General features: G+C 40.3%; 1 protein-coding gene across 3 annotated transcripts in view; it reads left to right on the forward strand.

Annotated features, from left to right (window-relative positions):
- Positions 1-10,502, forward strand: part of GRM5 (glutamate receptor, metabotropic 5) — a 45,479-nt gene extending 34,977 nt beyond the window's left edge. The window contains exons 5-7 of one of the 3 annotated variants that reach the window (XM_009587402.1): positions 309-404; positions 1,982-2,143; positions 9,680-10,502. In XM_009587402.1, the coding sequence (XP_009585697.1) occupies positions 309-404; positions 1,982-2,143; positions 9,680-10,502 (1,081 nt within the window). The remainder of the gene's footprint in view (positions 1-308; positions 405-1,981; positions 2,144-9,679) is intronic. The other 2 variants (XM_009587403.1, XM_009587404.1) reach the window with 2 other exon arrangements.
- The last annotated feature ends 320 nt before the right edge of the window (positions 10,503-10,822 follow it).

Below are 10,822 nucleotides of genomic sequence, written 5' to 3' on the forward strand. Positions count from 1 at the left end.
GTCTAATTCCAAAAAGTATTAAAGACAAAAGGTTAGCATGTTATCTGTTCTGTAGAATTTTTTTAGCTCCTCCTATATATTAAAAAAGAGAAAATGGTGAGCACCTCTCCTGCATAGCCCTGTTTGCTTTAGCAGAGGTCTGGGGTTTTATGCAGCTATTCCACCACTCCCACGGCTGCTTTGCACTGTACCCCACCACTGCCACAGTAACGTTCATGTGCATGGCCCTTTGCACAGCAGCTGTCACAGAAAGCTGAGCACACAATCACTTCTTTCTGTTTGCTCCTGTTGTTGTCGTGATTTATTAGGTACAAAGGCAGGAGACTGGCCCCGCACAAGTCGGAAATAGAGTGTTTCACCCCAAAAGGGAGTATGGGGAATGGTGGGAGAGCTACAATGACCAGGTAAGCAAACAGCAAGTGGCCTTAGGGCAGTGTGATATGTCTGTGAACAAGAGGAGCAGCCCTGGGACAATGCCAGGCCAGATCCTCTGTCTGTAATTCCTGTGCATCCCATACAGTATGTTTAGAAAATAAAAAGAAAAAAGAAAACACATGGCCACTGCTGATTTCTATGTTCCATCTGACCTTGAAAAAAAACCTGCACCGTGTTCATTTGAGTGATCCAAACCACGTGTCCTGTGTGATGTTGTTGTAATATGGTGCTTTGGGGAGGAGAAACCTTATACCTGACTCATTAATCCAGTAGACCAGCTGAAGAGAGGCAGCATTCAAACTTGGAGTAAGCAGCTCCAGAACTCCCCTGGAATGGTGGTCCCACTACATATTAGCTCTAATCAAAAGAGCTTTTAAAAAGAGCAGGGAAAAGCTGATTGATGAGAACGTTTTCAATATGAAAATGTTGGTTCTTCTCAATCAAAATACCTTGTGGGAAAGTGTTGAGTTTTACAATGGTTTTAAGGAAAGGTTTCAAACTTATTTTAAATAGAGTTCAGAACATCTTTTTCTTAACTTCTCCATTTCATTTAATTTAGATTTTTTTTTTTTTTTTTTTTTTTTTTTTTTTTTTTGGCCATTGTATATTGCATAACAATATACACCAATGTTATAATTTTAATGAATATCCAATACTACAATTTTTCAGTGTAACTGGGATGGACTGTTTCAATACGGCCAATCTGATGGTTTTGTATTGAAATATTTCAAACTATTTAAGTCTGTGAAATACTTGGAGATTTCAGCTATTCATCTCATTTTGAGTCCAGTCAGATTTCCAAATGTTGAACTCTCCCATAGGACAGAAAATCCATTTCTCCAGACATCTCCATTAATAAATGAATAAGCCACATGTGTTACAAATGGTTATAAATCTTTCATGAAACAATGATCTTAATAAGATTGCATCATTGTGTTACACACTACTACAAGTTAGAAGCATTTTGTTTACCATTTATTAAAAGATCTACTCATTCCTTATCGACCCCTGTAAGGTATTTATAAACGTAACCTTAGAGCACAGCATGACCAAATTATACCTTTACTTTTCCCAAGCGTTACATCACAGGTGAATTTTATCATTCCAGGAGGGTGTTCAGTGAAACACTTGCGCAGTGTTATGTTCCCCTTGGGTACAGCAATATTCACTCATGTGCATAAGGCTATCAACAATAACGCCACATAGCACACACCTGGGGGACTCCTGCTGTTTAAGTGACATCAGGAACATTCTTCGCTGAGTGTTGTACAAAATGTATACACGCCTGTTATTTTTTGTCAGCTGGGATTCTGTTTCTTGTCTGTGTGTTGTCTGGATTTTTTTTTTCCTACATTGCATTGCCTTCAGTGATATTTATTCTTCATTTAAAAGCTATCTGGAGTCCTATATAAGAGACTTTTGAAGAGAAGAAAAGTCCATGTAAATGTCAAACAACTGTATTTTGTCGTACAGTATTCAGCTCTGTTTTGCCTGGCCATATATATGCACTTGAAAAACTTCTTTTTTATATTTTATATCTTCACAGTGAAGAATCTGTTTGCATTCCAGACTGTAATCGATCTGAGTCAAGTAGAAAGGAGAAAAAGGTTCCTGTTAAAGAGGATGCCCTAACAGTCAAAAAGACTGGAAACTGTGTCAGTCTAATAGTTCCACAGCAAGACTGTCAGCTGCAAGACCTACTCAAACAGTTAAGAACACCTGCTGCTTAACAGAGAGTGCAATTGCATTTGATGGCTGTGTTTTGTTGTCTCCAGCCACAGTGTCCTGGCCAGTGGTCCTTGTCAAATTTCATGACCTAAGTAGAGTTGCCACGGAATAGCCTGGAAACCACCCAGAGAGAACGTAGATGTTGCAGCAAGTAAAGTAGGTGCTATTCTCCGGTCTCAGTATCAGACCAGCACTAGAAGTCACTGGGATGAAGTGCAGATGGAAAAAGACAAATGCAGGGGTCTGACCATTTGTGACTAATGAAAAAATCTCATCATCTCATGGGACGAAGAGGTCCCATGATACTGACCAAATCCCACTTACATCCTTTCAGTCTAAAAAATGCTGTGCAATTTCATACTGGGCAGTATTGTTCAGCTCATGTTCTAAAATCCCTCGTGCAATATTATTTTTGTGTTCCAACCCTAGTGTGGATAGTTTTCGCATCAGGGCCTAACTATCATTATATATTAGCCTTACAAATGGCTTGGGATTTTTCAGGATGAAAAGTGACATAAAAATAGCCGTTATGGGTACACTATGTGATGCTTTGTAAGGCTATTTCTGATTAAGAGAAGTTACTATGTCCTGCATCACCTGTCAGCATCATTCACATATATCTGATAAAATCAGTTATGGAACGGGATGTTTTATGGGGCTTTCACAAAGCAGACATCACAACATCTTTTTTTTTTTGCATTTCTTGCATCATATTTGCATTTCTGATTTGATTAAATGCAACAAATAAGAAACTGCTTAATAATTCACAAGAGTAATTTTTCTGCTGGTAAGTCCCATGTGAATAAATACCTCTGTAATTATTTATCAGGCATGCCAAACACGTGAAATTCCTTCAATTGTATGCTCTTTGCAGGGGATAGAATTCAAATCAACCTTTGACTCTGGAGATACATTGGGAGAGTTAATTATTTCTTTTGTTTTGTTTTGTTTTGTTTTTTTCTTGTGCACTGCTTGTGCTCCTAATTTCAAGGTTGGGTAAGCTGAATGTTCCTGGTTTTCCCAGTTTCCTTTCATACCTTTAGCAAATTATCAATGAAAAAAATGAAAAAACATGTTGACTAAGCAATGTTGAAAGCATCTTAAAGCTTTGTGCCTCAGGAAGCAGAACTCACAGTTCAAGAGGTGTCATTGTCCACTCTCCATCCTGTGAATAGGATGCTCCAGTGTAGCAGAGATGTGCTCAGAGATGCTTGAAGTGACATTTTTCGCACGAGAAGCAAAACCCAGCACTAGCTGCCTTAATTAACAATTGCAATGAGGTCACAGTAATAGAGGAAAGAAGTTACATCTGGCATCAAAATCATTTTTGCATTTTGGGTCATGATAATAGGTGTCCTAGAAATGTTTCATTCAGATACCAGACACTTCATTTCCCATTCTAACCTGAAATAGCTGCCAACATTAGTGTCGCTGGCGGCTGCGCTGGGAGGTCATTGGCAAAGTTTCTGTCCATCGGCTCTCTCTCACTTTGTAGTTTCCTTCATCCTTATAGATTAAAGTCATTCATATAAATGTCAGCTGTGATTTTTGTAAGGAAAGGAGTTATCAACAGATTACAGTTCATGGAGTAATATAAATAAATGCCCTTGCTGCTGTTAACAGAAAACAACTCACTCTGCAAAATAATTGCAAAATATGTTGTTTACTTCTAGAACTCAGGACAGGACAAAATGAATCTTTGCCCTGTATCATTCTTCTTTTATGCTTTGTTGTTATTTATTTCCATAGAACAAGCAACATGGAAATAATTTAAGCTATATGACCTGAGTGATATATCACTAGCAGACTATTTGTGTGTGGCAGAATTGGTTTTCACCCAGGGAAAAAATTATATAGGCAAGTAGAGGTTTCCTTAAAAGCTATTCAAAATGGCAACAACATAAACCATTACAGTGATAGAACTGACCTAGTTTAGACACTTTAGAGTTCTGCGTCCAGTTTTAGCCAGTCATCTAGGCTGTCCTACAGTCCCAGGAGAAACTATGACTTTTTCATATAGGTATACTGGAGTTCGCCACTTCCACCACTTATTTCATTTCAGTGTTTTTAGCAAGGCACTTGCGTTCTCCCAAGGATGAAGAACTTGGGTCACTACAAGCAAAATGTCTATTGATCTGAGATTGGCTCAAGTGACAAGACTGGAGAAATAAAATGCACATGCGCCCGTGCTTGCATGCATCACAGGCACACACACAGATCATCCCTTATGAAGAGTCAGTTTTTAATTAAATCTACAGATAACACACAAATCCTTTTCAGGCAGAGTAATTATATCATTGAGTCTTTAATAAGGTTTCAGCAGAGGACTCTAAAAGGACAACAGCTTCTTGCTATTTTTTTTTAATAACAAGAGCTCTCCTTGGCAGAAAGTTGTATGGACTAAGTTAAGTACAGAAGTTTATCCTGCTTACCATTGCCAGCTGCTTCTGTCGATAAGACAGAAGGACTTCTCCCTTAAAGACAGGAGAAGACTGTCCTTAAGAAACAGGCTTGGTCTGCACAGTGTTGGAGCAATAACTTAACTATGTCATCTTCTTAAAAAACAAGATTCTGCTTCAAGTTTGAATGCAACACTCTACTTCAGCCATTGAAATAACTAAGCATAACTTTGCTGCCAATTTTAGCTCAATAAAATTTAGACCAGTGTTCTGAAATATGAACTTTCATGCATGGACTTATAAATTAAAGAATTTGAAATCGTTCTTTATTATATTCATGTGAGGACAGGTTGCAAACTGATGAGTTTTGCAGGTTTGCAACTGCAAAAAGATCATACAGGCCTCCATCAAGTTATTTTCCAGTATCTGTTTTCAGTTGTATCATTTCAAATCTGGAATCAGATACTGATATTGCTACGTGATAGAGAACAAATACTCCCTCAAATTTTTGTATTAATCTCTATTGATTCCCCTTGTATTCCAGTTTCCACTGGCGAATAATACTATGTAGCTATGCATTCCAAGCTTTCTTAGAAAATAATAAATTCCATAACTTTAAACTTATTTTCCTATTTTATTTAGAGATATTAACAAGAGAATAAGTGACTTATTTTCAAATTACATATGCTTTCAGTAACTGTCCCAATACTAGTCCCTAGGCACTCATCATCAGAATTAATTTTAGCAACTTCAGGTAATTAATGAGAATGACACCCTTGCTAAAATATGAGAGTTTTCAGCTGCTGTGACTGTCAATTCCTTTTCCCGTTTCTCATTTCTTCCGCATACCTCACAAAACACATTTGCTTTAATAACATCTGGCTACAGAAACCCTTGTGGCAGAGCTATGCACCATCTCATAGATAATTATACCACAGAGCAAGATATGCTGAAACAAAACTTCTGCTCCCTCAACCAAAACAAAGGACAAAGTGATCTATTCTACAGAGTAAAAAAAAAAAAAAAAAAAAGTGGAAGTAATTTCTTAACACCTAAGTGGATAAAAAGCAGTTAATATCCCTTATGAATACAGAACAAAGTCCTAAAGACAAAACTTAAGGGACTCTAAAAAGATTAAGTAAGGGCAGAAAATGAGAAAGAATACTAATTGCTATTCTTTCAGCAAGTGGACAACTGTAGAGGAAATATTTGAAATGTCAGACACTTCAAAAGCTCTCTCGTTTATACCACTTTCATTTCTTGTACATATTATATCATGGTAGGTCTAGCAGGCTGGGAAAAAGCCTAGCTATCAAAATCAAAGCAGCTTTTAGTAAAGAGACTGGAGAAACAATTAGTGTGACTGGTTCTGAGGAAATCCTCTCATACATAAAAATGAACATAATTAACTTATAGTGAAAGAAAACAAAAAATGTGCCACGCAGAAGGTTTTGTTTTACTAAAAAAGAAAAAAGTATTTTGCTAACATTTTGGTTTGGAAATTATGTCACTGATTGATTAGAGTTTGCTTTTGTCCAGATATGACCTATACTCTGCTCTGCTCTACTCTACTCAATGCAATGTGCCAGCAGAAAAGCAGAGTGGGGTAGAAAAATATGTATTCAGCCAAACTTAAGAGTGGAATACCTTTGGGAGCTCAAAAGTGTAATTCTGCTGTTCTCATGTGAGGGAGCCAAAATCTGTTTGCAAGAAAACTGTAAAATTTCACTGACCTAACGTTTCCCATCATCAAAGGGTCATGGCAGAACTGGGCATAATAAATGTAAACAATTCCATTAGTAGACATCATAGTCTATGTCTCTGATCTATCTTTATTTCTCTCTTTTTAAATTGTGTGCATTGCAGTGGTTTCCAGTTAACTTGTCAGAGTAGCGATATGCAGTTAGAGCAGAATCGTAAAGCACTATCACTGGAATTTACCCGTCAATCGTAAAGCACTATCACTATGAAAACAAGCGGTGCTCCTTTCACAGAGGTGATAAATGATTGCACACCTCAGTCCAGTGCTGACTTTGTAGTGAGTAGGTGCACCATGATAAAGTGGATGATACATTTCTGAGATAACAATTCCAATTATTGCTGGGCAAACTACTGAGATTTTAACTATAGAGTTCATTCCTTACTGATTAATTGCTGCTTGCTTCCAATTCAGTTTTTTATATCAAGGAATTTACAACGAATAAGGGTCAAGTCTTTCAGGCTTTTGCACAAAATTTACATCAAACAGCCACTGGGTCTCCTTTAGAGCCCTAGGATCTCCACGAGAGCCATGCATACAGCTTGATTACTCTTGGGCACAGCTCAAAGTCAGTAAACGAGTGCATCAGCCAAGACTGACCCAAAACCAAACTGGGATTCAGGGGGGCTGGTGACAGCTGCTCCACTGAAGATTTAACTGTCAGCTGCCCTTGCCCAGGGCTGGACGTATCCCCAGATTTCATCCTTTTCCTTTCCCCAGGCTCCTCAGCCTTGTGTCCCCCCCTAATAATTGTCTCCTGAACGGTGACCAGGGAGGGAATGACATGTTCCCTTCACAACCTCTTACCACAATCTGACCTTCAGTCAACTGAAAATGTCTACCTGCATTTAGTGCTCATGTACACACTAAGCCATAGGGTTTAAACATCTGTACTAAGCCAGTGCCTGAAGTCAGGAGGGGTGCTAGAATATACCTCTTTCTTCAGGCAAGCGTTTCTATTTGCATTGGCTACTCCTTCATGTTAATGGCATTTATTTAGCCCCTGTGGCAGGCAGAAAGAAAGAAGGCTCTGTGAAAGACCCCTCTGAGCTCTGAACTCAGCAGGATTTAAGAGACGCCACCAGGTAGGACACCCAGGACTGGAACTAGGCCCTCTCTTTCTGCCAGATAAAGGTTAAGAGTGCCAGGTCACCCAGCCTCCTGGTAGAGCTCAAACTCAGCAGGAGCTGGGAGGAGGTCTCATGGTCATCATACCATAACTAGAGGCAAGATCTTGCCTCCCAAAGGATCCAAATCCTGCTCCTGCTGCTGGCACTGAGCTCCTGCTGAGCTCAGGACTCAGCATGACCAAAGAGCAAGGGCTCTCAAACAGTTCTCAACACCCACCGAGTATGTGTTCCAGTGAGAGGAGCACGCAATCCTTAGAGGCAACAGTTTTCCTCTGGAAGACGTTAGTCCCAGCTCCTGTTCAGCTCAGAAGCACATCCACAGAGACGCAAAGAGTCAAAGTGCTCAGTGCTACAGGTTAGATTTTGCTTTTCCTGCTTGCTCTGATTGAGGTACAGCAAAAGGAAGGGATTGTCTGAAGAGCAAGTTACAAGCCACCAGCTGTCCTGCCTGGCATGTTGAGGGTAGGTGCATAACAGCTAACTTCCAAGATCCAGACCACAGCCTGATGATCACTGCAGCAAAGGGGTGAGCCCTTATATACGCATACAGATCATCTCCCAGTCTAGCCTCTCTTAAAATACCACTGGTTTACGTTGTGTTCGTCTGCTGGATTCTGTCACGCTGCTTTTGAAAGAGAAAGCTGTTGGCGTATGTTGTGTTACATGATCCATCGTAATTCCATGTAATGTAATTGTGGATGTGAACCTACAAGAAAGTCTTTATTTACACTCAGCACACAACTGTTTTTTTAGATGACTGAAAGAGCTATTAAACTGATAGTGTGTGGCAAGCCTCCGCACGAAGGCTGGTATAAAGTCATCTGTGTTTAGTAAACTATGTGTCTTGCAAACTGCTACACTGCAGGCTAACATGTGTTGAGTATATCTATTTCAGGCTTAAAAAGCAAACAAACAAACAAAACAAATTTGTGATACTCTGCCAGGGTCTCCAATGTGGTTGTCTTTCCAAAAATCCTAAATGGCTGTAGCAAATGTTTTGGAAACCAAAGTGAATTGTTTAAAGTTCTGTTGCATTTTATATATAAGTCACACTTACTCACATGTGGAAACTATGTTTTTCCTGTTGACATCATTTCAGAGTCATTGTCTGTTTCAGCTAAGAAATATGTCTAATGGTCTTTCTTAATCCCAAGAAATACAGGTTAATGTATATATAAACACCAGCTCATCAGCCTAAGGAAGACATAAAAGGAAAGGAGTGGCTTCATACTATGTGTTTATAAATGCTCCAGCTAGCTTTCTTTAGGTAGCAAAAGGAGAAAAATAAGCAATTTTGATAAAGAGTAAGGTATGATGGGATCTGAAGAGAAATTACCCTAAGAGGACTCATTTTGCCGGAGAGTGGAGCAAAATGTTTATTGCTGTCTCCAAACTCAGGTCATCATGAGGAGTTGCTTGTATAGCTTATGCACTATTTCTTTCCTGCTAGGAATATAATTTTATTCTCTGAGTTGACCTGCAATTAAAAAAATTAATTTCTTTAAGCTAGGGGTGGCTAACTTACCAAGTACCTTGATGAAGAAGAGGTCACCCATTAGAAGCGTCTCTCCACCCACAACCAGTATAGCCTTTTTCTGAGTATTGCTCCAGTACTTCCAAGTACTGGGATATAAACAGATTTTTTTCCCAGCCATAACAGACTACGCTTCTCCATCTCCCAATCTACACTCCCCGCCCCATACCAGGAATCCATGGCTATCACCCTACAGCAAGCTCCCAGGCCAGCCTACATACCTGCTGCCTGCAACCCAGCCAGTCCAGGTCTCTCATCTATTCCCTTCAATCATTTACCTCTTCCTCACTCCTCCAAGCATCCCTCAGTCCCACAGACCCTCTTCCTGACACCAATCCAACAGAAGGCAAATCATCAAGCTGCTCCCTCCCCCAAGATGGACACTGCCTACGTCCCGAGGGCAGCAACAGAGGCGTCAGTAGTGGCCATGAACTAGCACAGAGTAGGTCAGGGCTGGATGCACAAATGGCCAAATTCATAAATGAAATGAGCTGGCACACTCTGCTGGTTTTCCTAGAACATATAGGTATAAATTATAGATATAGAAGTATCGCAATAGATAGATATAGATGAAATTACAGTCAGCTTTATGATGCATATAAGCTCGGGGACACCACATACCCATGGTATAGGTACAGTGATTACATTTTTAACTTTGATGCAAGTTACCATTTTATCTCATTTCTGTTTCCAGCTCTAATGGGAAATCAGTTTCCTGGGCCCAGAACGAGAAAAGCAGCAGAGGAGCACACCTTTGGCAGCGGCTGTCAATCCACATCAACAAAAAAGAGAATCCAAATCAAACTGCAGTGATCAAGCCTTTTTCTAAAAGCACAGATAGTAGCCGACATAGTAGCAGCGCTACATTTCCTGAGGCCAGTGCCAAAACGCTTTACGACGTTTCGGAAGCAGAAGAGCAATACCCAGCTCAGTACCGACCGCAGACTCCCTCGCCTATCAGCACCTTGAGCCACAGAACTGCCTCTGTTAGCCGAACAGAAGATGATGCCCCTACCTTCCAGTCAGAGCCTCCTCAGCGAAGTAGCTCCTCTCAAGGCTCCCTCATGGAGCAGATCAGTAGCGTGGTTACTCGCTTTACAGCCAACATCAGCGAGCTGAACTCTATGATGCTTTCAACGGCCACTCCAGGGACAATGGTGGCCACTCCTCTTTGCTCTTCATACCTGATCCCACGAGAAATCCAGCTCCCTACGACAATGACCACGTTTGCAGAGATCCAACCGCTTCCTGCCATTGAAGTCAATGGCGCTTCGCAGTCAGCTAGGAAACCTTCAAATGGCAGTGTCAAAGAAGGCACTTCAGAGACCCCATCAGCCAAGCAAGACCTTGAGGAGTTGGTAGCTTTAACTCCTCCTTCTCCTTTTAGAGACTCCATCGACTCTGGAAGTGCATCTCCCAGCTCTCCGGTTTCCGAATCAGCTCTCTGTATCCCGTCCTCCCCAAAGTATGACACGCTCCTCATCAGAGATTATACTCAAAGTTCTTCTTCGCTGTGAATGTAGTTCAAGACAACGTTGGATCTCAATGACTACAAGCAAGTAGTGAGGGGACAACCAAGCCTTCAAGACCTCCAGTGTTTACGCAGATAGAGTGAGAGGCATTGGGTCATCTTGTGAGAAACAGAGAGGAAGAAGAGGAATTACTTAAGAAGTGGAAACATCAGATTACTTATGCTGTTTTAAAGACAAAATTACTCTTGGCAGATTATCGTGGCCTTAAAAAAACATGGGCTTTTCAGAAACACTGAATCTATTTTTGAGGGCTTATAAGGAGTCTGTTAAATCAGTTACATACCAAGTGCTTTGCTTTAGTATTA

Source organism: Fulmarus glacialis, unplaced genomic scaffold, assembly GCF_000690835.1.
Source record: "Fulmarus glacialis isolate BGI_N327 unplaced genomic scaffold, ASM69083v1 scaffold7411, whole genome shotgun sequence".
Lineage (NCBI taxonomy): Eukaryota > Metazoa > Chordata > Aves > Procellariiformes > Procellariidae > Fulmarus > Fulmarus glacialis.